This window comes from Nematolebias whitei, chromosome 6 (assembly GCF_014905685.2).
Source record: "Nematolebias whitei isolate Nwh7 chromosome 6, NemWhi1, whole genome shotgun sequence".
Lineage (NCBI taxonomy): Eukaryota > Metazoa > Chordata > Actinopteri > Cyprinodontiformes > Rivulidae > Nematolebias > Nematolebias whitei.
This window is the reverse complement of record NC_056503.1, coordinates 44,741,915-44,750,788: the sequence shown is the minus strand read 5'-3', so window position 1 is coordinate 44,750,788 and position 8,874 is coordinate 44,741,915. Positions and strand designations below refer to the sequence as shown.

Genomic DNA, 8,874 nt, shown 5'->3' with positions numbered 1-8,874 from the left:
GGGGGGGGGGGGGGGGGGGGGGGGGGGGGGGGGGGGGGGGGTGTCTCTGTGTTGGACTGACTGAGCTTGACGGAGCCGTCCATCCCCAGCAGGATGTTGTCACTCTTGATGTCTCGATGGATCACCTGGTTCGAGTGGAGGAACTCCAACGCCTGCAGACACTGCACAGGGACAAAACGGACCCAATGAGCTCCACCAAACATCGCTCGCATGCCGAGAAAACCAGAACCACCTAAAGTCTCAGGTCTCTTACCTCTCTGCACACGGCAGCGATCTGAGCTTCATCCATGCAGGTTTCTGTCACAACATCTGTCAGAGAACCTCCGGCCAGGTACTCCATCACCACCCAGAGCTCGTCTCCAACCAGGTAGCTGCACCAAACAACAAGCGCCACATTGTCACAGATTATACTATATATATATATACATATATAACATCTGGATATCACTTTATTTATTAACTCATTCCAGTATTTTTCAGAACTTCAAATACATTTCGAGCCGAAGTTCAGCTCATTTACTGAGACCAGCAATCATTTAATGAACTTATTATGCTTCTTGATGTTCGTTCTTCATTTTCTGAGCTCCATAAACCAGAAAACACGTAAACGGATTTCAAACCACCACATTTAGATGAAAAACAAGAATCTATATTTGTTTAAATCTTCGTAAACAGATTAGCAACCTTGCAAAAGAGAAAAAAACGTGCGCACACACTGAGCTGGATGCAGCTCGGTAGAGTTATTGTTTCATCTGAAATTTTCCAGAGCATCTCTCTTTCTGTCTGGGTTTAACGAGGATAACTGGGAGCTGTGTGTTTGTCTCCATTCTTATTTTTTAATAAGTTTGGGTGTTTGAACATAAAACCCATCAGAGCGGTTCAGACAAACTAACCAATAAGCAGATAAAAGCACCAAATCCATCTTTTGGAGGAGATAAAACAGACACTAAAATGGATTTTTGTCCTGAGAATAGCAACATTATGGCAAAAAAATATATAAACGTGATAAAAATCTATAAAAACTGTCTTCATGCTTACGGTGTCTGGTCTCATTCAAACCTACTTGAGTTTTGTGGCATTTGGAGTTTGGCTGAGGCCTAAAAGCTCCAAAACAAAAACACTAATGCCACAAAACTCCAAACGAAACTAAAACACGATCTAATTCTGTCCTGTGCTGCTGTTAATCATCTGTTACCTGTCCAGGTAGTTGACAATGTTCGGGTTCTTGTTTTCCCTCATCACCAGAATCTCGTTGATGATGAGTTCCTTCTTGGGCTGTTGCTGTAAGTTCATCTGTTTAATGGCAACCTGAGAGAGAAACGTACATGAAAGAAATAAAAAACTAAACACACCAGGAATACTTTTTCACCCGAACAACGTCACTAAAATTAGAACCATACTGTCCCAAAAGATGAAGAAAAGCTCTTTATCATGTCTAGACTGGACTATTGCAATGGTTTATTATTTGGGTGTCCAAATACTTCTTTAAAACGTCTTCAGTTGATACAAAATGTTGCTGCCAGAGTCTTAATGAGAGTTGATTGGAGAGATCATATCTCCAGTTTTAGTTTCTCTCCATTGGCTCCGTGTCAAATCCAGAACAGAATTCAAAATCTTACTTCTGATCTACAAAGCTCTCAACAACCTAGCTCCATCTTACATTACAGATCTTATTGTTCCATATTTTCCTAACTGAGCACTTTGCTCTCAGGCTGCAGGCTTACTCGCTGTTCCTAGAGTTTCCAAAAACAGAATGGGAGGAAGATCTTTCAGTTATCAGGCTCCTCTCTTGTGGAACCAACTTCCAGTTTCTGTCTGAGGCTGACGCATTGCCCAGTTTGAAGACTGGGCTTAAGACTTTCCTGTTTGATAAATCCTATAGTTAGGGTTGGCTTGGGTTTCCTGAGCTATCCCTTACAGTTATGCTTCTATAGGGGGAAAAAAAAAATCACTCCATTTGCATCCATCACATCAAACCAAGTATCAAATCAGAAGAATTAAGCCCATTTTCAGATTTCTGTTTGTTTAAGCTTCATTTTGATCATCTTCATATCTTCAGCAGCTCCAGAGATATGGCTGGAGTTGTTGTAATAATCAGGAATACACATAGAAAATCGCTCTGGATCCTATCTTCACCACACTCTAATGAGGATTTATTGACATCATTAAAAAGAGAAAACCTTAAACCATATTTGGATGTTGGGATTTCCCAGATAAAAAGATAAACAGCTTTGCCAGCGCACAGAATAAATAAACTTGAAGGTTTTTCTGCTCAAAATCGCCGTTAGTTGTTGGTGCTGTTCGCTTCAAAACATTCTTTACAAATATGTTTCAGACATTTCATTCAAGGGACCCTCATACAAGGATAAGTTTGACAAAATGCAACGATCAGAAATATTTCAACCGATGCACTATATTCTCTCTACAAACCACGTTGGGACTTAACCTCGACGTGACGGGTCACATGTCGTCACTCTGCTGCTGTCTTTACTCGCTCCACTCTTCGTGCTTGTGTTTATAATTATTTCTATCATTCACGTGATTTTCTTTGCCTTTCCTCACGCAGAAACGACATCTGGAGCAGCTGTTCTGTGTTAACTGTCCTCTCTAACCCCTGCCAGTCCTGAGCCTGGGTCTGGTTCTGATGGAGGTTTCTTCCTGTTAAAAGTGAGTCATTTCTTTCCACTGTCGCCAACCTGCTGCTCAGGATGGAAGATTACTACAACTTGCTGGCCTCTTTGGACGGCGTTTTATAATCCACGTGAATGTTTTTGTACCTGAGATGATATTTGTTGTGTGGTGATATTTATAAAAGTGAACTCAAACAGATGACCGTGAACCAGCATGGAAAGACTTTAAGGAGAAAGATCAGCAGCCGGTGAAAGGTTGTTATCGAGGGAACAGGTTAAACGGAGCAGGCGGGTTAATCCTGAGAGTGAAGGTGAGGATTAGCTTCAGTCTCAGCAAATAAACCCCGAGTTTAATCCAGTTCCTGCTTGAACCGCAACTGGACTTACTGGAAACCCTGAACCAACCCACGACCTCTCCGGATGTTCTCAAGTCTTCGTGTTTCTTTAAAACAGAAATGTTTCACCCAAACACGTGCAGTTAAACTCCTGAGATTCTGATTTTCTCTCCCTCTCAGCACTTTCGTCGGCACTACGCTGCGTTTCCTCAGAACTTCCTGTCCAACACCAGAGCTCTGTTGTCTTCACGAGACAGCTGCAAACACTGAAATCAATCAGTGAAGAAACTAACAGCTCTGCGATGACGACGTCATTACAAAACTAAAAAAAATCCATTTCTGTCTCTGAATGATTGAAGGCGTTTCTGCAGAGATGGTCTAGTTCAACCCTTTTTGTTAAATCATCTTCTTCTGCTCGTAAACTTTGATCTGAAGGAGAATAAAACCTAGAGCAATAAAAGAAAACCCACCTCCTGTCCCGTGGCGATGTCTATTGCCGTGTAAACGGTTCCAGAGGCCCTGAAAACAGAAAGACGAGCTCCAGTTGAACAGAAACCTGCACGTCGTCCTGTAGGTGCAGCACGGTGTTGATTTTGTAAAGATTTATTTGAGGGATAAACGTTTTCATGTACAGCAGAAGCAAAAACAATTCTTACAAACCAAATGAACCGGCTTTCAGGCAGCTGTGTTTCTAATTAAACCTTAAAATTTAACCTAAAATTAAAAAAAACCAGACTAAAACTCTACATATTCATCATAGACCTGAAAACATCTGTAATAATGTTTGTATGTAAACAAACACGTTTGTTATTTATAATCCCTGTGAATCGTTAGTTATTCTGAATTTACAGCCTCGTGTTTAAAATCTAGTTTGTGATTCTTACACGTATAAAAACTCCAGTGACCCCAGAGAAGTAAAAAAAAAAAACAATGCATCTGAATTAAATACACGATGTTTAATTTTCTGTAACAGCTAAGCACAAATAAAAGGTGTCATTTGGTCAATTTAGCATTTTTAGAAACATTTTAATAAAAACTAAAAATTAGTTCAGCTTTGGGCAGGGTTACAAAATTCATGATTTAGATATAACTCAGAGTTTTTATAAACTAAGTCATTATTTTTTTGGTTTCTGCTTCTGTCTGTGCGCTTGTTTGTTGTCTGTTAGCAAAATATTTCATGAATCCAAGGAACTACTTTGATAAAAATCGCAGAAGTAATCACTGGGTGAACGTTTACAACTGATGAACTTTTGGAGTCCAACTGATTGATGAGGGCCACCGCAGTTAATGGACCTGAGCCAACATAAAATGTCAATAACTGATAATTTTACAAATAATAAGATTAAATTTAAATGCGTTGGTCTAAACTGTGAAGTAAACGGCAGCGTGTGCGATGCACTCCTCGAAGGAAAGCTACGCCTGTGAATAAGTTTCATCCTCACCCCTGTCCGATCTTCTCAAAGCGTGTATATTTCTTCTTGGGGTCTCCCACGCTGACGATTGTCCCTGATGAGACAGAGGACAAAATTAAAAAAGACTAAGAAACAGAACAAATAAAACAAAGAAAGGAAAGAAAGAAAACACAAAACGGTTCATGTTAATTTAAAAATAATCCAGATGTTCTGTGGACGGAACGGTCGGGCGTTCTTCTCTCCTTTTAATCTCAACTTTAAATTCATCAAACTCTGATCAATCCAGCATGCAGAGCGGGAGGAAGAGCAGAGGAGATGAAAACAGAGGAGGAATAAACAGCTGAGGAAATCGACGCTGATGAGAAGAAACACAAGTTCAAAGAAGGTGAAACCAGTAAAAACCAACAGAACCTCCAGTTCAGTAATCTGAGGCAGGGCAGGAAAAAGACTCCAGGATAAAAACAGAACGACCAATCAGATGTGAGGATTGCACAGAAAGGGGGCGGGACAGAGGAACTCAGACCTGTCAATCATTCAGACAGACAGGCAGGCAGACAGACAGTGTCCTGGTCTTACCAGCAGAGGGAGACCTGAGCACATCTGGACAGGCATGATGGTTTAAAAATATACAGATTTTTATTCATGAATTACACAATCTAAACATTTCATTCAGAGGAGAAAAGTTTCTTTTTAATTTTTAAACGCCTCTAAATGATTTAAAAACAGACAGGTTTGTGTTTAGACTCGCAGCCCGCCCCCAAAACGCAGCATGCGTTCTCATCTTTTCTTTAAATCTGTAAAAACTCTGAACATAAAGCTCAATATACTGTCAATTAACTCAAATTTATGCCTGAAATATTAAATAAAAACAAAAAACGGTTCATTTAGTTAGTAATAATTGCAGCCTTGGTTGACCCTCACATTAAAAAGCTTCTACCGTACTTGCCGCCGTTTAAGTTGCATCAGTCCAAATTTGTCTAATAAAGTGGAAAACACATAAATACATGGCTTTGCCATATAGGTCGCATCTGTTATGTGTCACAGCTGACCACCCGGAAACATGGGCTGGCGTTGTGCCAAAAATCAAATGGCGGCCGCAGGAGCGTGCACAGGAGGACTTTAACAAGAATTTAACAAGATAAACACTTAAAAACAATTATTTGTTTGCTTGACATTATAGTAAAGGTGTGTCTCAATTCAACTTTTCCTTAATAAATGCACTTTGACGGTCAAATCAGCTGCATTTCAAAAATCGATTCGCGGAAGCGGGAGTGTGCAGAGGGAGGACTCACTGTGCATTTTGTCTAAATTTAACAAGGTAACCACCTAAAACAATTATTTGTTTGCTTGGCATTATAGTAAAGGTGTGTCTCAGCTGAACTTTTCCTTAATAAATGCACTTTGACGGTCAAATCAGCTGCATTTCGCCTGGCGAAATGCAGCTGATTTGACGTTTGCTCCAAGAGTTCTGCAGCCAGACGAAGGTGTCTTGTATGGCAAAACAAGTGTCTCATTAATAGACACTTTTACCTATTAGTGAGACACTTGGCTTGCCATACAAGTCGAGGGCCCTCTAGCAGCTGCAACGTTAATGTTTAATATTTTTTATGTCAGAATGAATGAAATTGTCAGATCTTAGCCAAAAATTGGGTTATAAATATGAGAAAAAAATGTATATTAGTTGCTTCGATGTATAAGTCGCAGGACTTGCAAATTTATGCAAAAAGGTGTGACTTATACGGCGAAAAATATGGCATATAATTTAGCTCTAAAGCCTGGTACGGTACGGTAAATAAAATTATTTTTTATAAATAGAACCCAATTTGGTAAAGTTTTATGATGAGCAAATTATTGGTATATTAACATATTTTAGTGTTACCTCTAAGACAGCTTTGTTCTCCTTTAATATTATTTAAAAAAAAAAAAAACAGTTGCTGGAATCAGGTCCTGCAGGACTGGAAATAAAAGATAAACTGAGACTCACAGACTGAAATAGTCTGTGGTGGTTCTGGTGCGGGTCTAACCAGCGGCTGACCGCAGCCGTAGTTTAGGAACGTTCGGCTCGGCGGACGCAGATCTGAGACCACCTTCGGCTTGTGGCGTGAAACTTACGCAGCTTCTCCAGGATCTCCTCGTCGGACATTTTCTTCTTTTTCGTTTTGTCTTGCGAGCGGGGCAGGGATGGACCGGGGGCGGGGCTTGCGCTGGGAGGGCTGCCGGGGGCCGCCTCTGAGGGGGGTGGTGGGGTGACGGCGGCGGCGGTTGGTGGGGAGATGGGGGAGGTGGCCGCATCTTTGGTCGAAGGAGGAGGAAGAGGCTCGATCACTGAACGAGTGTAGATCTGAGAGACAACAGAAGATAAAAGACGTGAATTAACCCAAACAAAGAAAACGCTTAAACTTTGAGTTTTAATGTCGACACCGTGCAGGAAAATACACATAAAATACAGAAAAGTGAGATAAAATACCCGTTTTCACGATTAAAAAAAACTGTCAAAACAGTAAACAATATGTGCAAAATAAACGCCTTTTTATTAAGTTTTGACACAAAAATAAAACATTTCACCTCATAACAAATTTAATTTAGACAGTTTAATGAAAACTGAGGTTCTTCTCTGTAAAGCATTCAGTTCACATCAACTCCTGAACCGTACGGGAAAATATTTCGTCTTTACGCATTTCTTTCCAGATGTTTCGGTTGAGCAGGAAGTGTTTGTAGGATTGAAGGTTTTTACCGTGTGCACGTGATTCGTTTGGGTCTTACAAACGTTAGTTCTGTTACACTTGAACTTCCCCTCTGTGGGACAATAAAGGCTGTTTCTATTCTGTTCTATTTACAGTTGTCCGGCTCGCAGCAGGGGAAGAAAAAAAAACGGTGAAAGACGAGAGTTTTGTGTCTGCGCGCTCGTTTGTCACGGCAGCTAGATGAACTAAAGTCGTCACCGTGGAAACCGTAACGGCGCCATGGAAGCAGCCGCTCAACCGCCAACCTGTCTGAGAAGAGAGCGACTGTGTGTGTGTGTTCTTAAAAACATTTAAAGAAGACTCCCAACAACCGGAGCGTTGACATTTTAAAAATCACCAAAGCATCGGCGTGAACAGACGAAGCGTAAAATGAGAACATTTTATATTTTAATTTAGTTTCCAGGAAATGACAATCTTACTGTGCTTCTACTTTAGAGCCTTTTTATCTTTTTCCCTTTCTGCTTCTTGATTTGAGAGACAACAGCTCGTTGTTTGTCTAAAAACAACAACACAACAACTGTTTGGCATTGATTTTCTTTTTGAACTGTCACACCCTGACTCATTTACTGCTTTCTTTTAAATGATCACCCCTGCTTACAAACATTTCATATTAAAACATAGACCTCTGTAGACACAAAGACAACTTCAGGACATTAGGTGTTAACTTCTTGAGCATGTTTGCTCCATTAAAGCCCAGTCTGTTTCTGATGAGCTGATAAACGGTTAGAAAGCAGAAGAGAGGCAGGCGATGCGCTCCTTTAACCAACGCCAGCTACACACAACAAGCTCAGAGGATTCTGGGATGTTCAGAACCACAGTCGTAACGATTGGACCTCGACTCGATGAGTTTTTCTTTAACTGTGGACTTCAACACAACCCTACAAGTCGCTGATCTCTAAAGACAAAATTAGAGGAGATGTGTCGACTTTTACTTTAATATAATCAATATATTTTGTGCAACAACAGCCTGTGTTGTGAATATAGTGGGTCAAAGATGCGATCAGAAGCTAAAAGTAACAAAACGTCAACAGAAGACTAGTTTAAGCACCAGAAGTTTAGCTAAAAACTTGAGCAGCAAAGGACTAGTTCAAAGCTAAAAGTACCAAAAGGCTAACTAGAAGCTAAAAGTAGCATAAGAAGCTAAAAACTGAGCGAGTCTGCTGAAGCAGATTTTACAGAGAACAGTGTTTTTGAAGAAATTAAGAGATCTCTGTGTTTCAACTGGGAACATATTTGTAAGTAAAATATTCTGAAAAGCCTAAAAGCTACAAAAACCAAAAGTTCTGTTGAATGAGCCGAACATTAAAAGTAGGAAAAGTGTGGATGCTGAGTAAACAAACACACTTTGTTTTATTAGATGAACTCAGATCTTAGAACGGACGAAGTTAGATTTAACTTTCCTGCAGATGAATTGACTGCAGGTACGTTCACCTGGACGCTGCATGTGCAGTTGTGTTCACCTGGACGCTGCATGTGCAGGTGCATTCATCTGGATGCTGCATGTGCATGTGTGTTCACCTGGACGCTGCATGTGCAGTTGTGTTCACCTGGACGCTGCATGTGCAGGTGTATTCACCTGGACGCTGCATGTGCAGGTGTGTTTACCTGGACGCTGCATGTGTGTTCAGCTCGATGCTGCATGTGCAGGTGTTTTCACCTGAACGTTGCATGTGCAGGTATGTTTACCTGGACGTTGCATGTGCAGGTGTGTTCACCTGGACGCTGCATGTGCAGGTGCATTCATCTGGATGCT

The 8,874-nt window shown here is 40.8% G+C and overlaps 1 protein-coding gene across 1 annotated transcript in view; it reads right to left on the bottom strand.

Moving 5' to 3' along the window:
- Nucleotides 1–8,874, bottom strand: part of pak1 (p21 protein (Cdc42/Rac)-activated kinase 1) — a 48,538-nt gene that overhangs the window by 2,050 nt on the left and 37,614 nt on the right. Inside the window, exons 8-13 of the mRNA XM_037677656.1 lie at nucleotides 6,490–6,718; nucleotides 4,408–4,471; nucleotides 3,436–3,484; nucleotides 1,196–1,308; nucleotides 254–371; nucleotides 62–161 (exon numbers count right to left, since the gene is read on the bottom strand). Coding sequence (XP_037533584.1) covers nucleotides 62–161; nucleotides 254–371; nucleotides 1,196–1,308; nucleotides 3,436–3,484; nucleotides 4,408–4,471; nucleotides 6,490–6,718 — 673 coding nt within the window. The remainder of the gene's footprint in view (nucleotides 1–61; nucleotides 162–253; nucleotides 372–1,195; nucleotides 1,309–3,435; nucleotides 3,485–4,407; nucleotides 4,472–6,489; nucleotides 6,719–8,874) is intronic.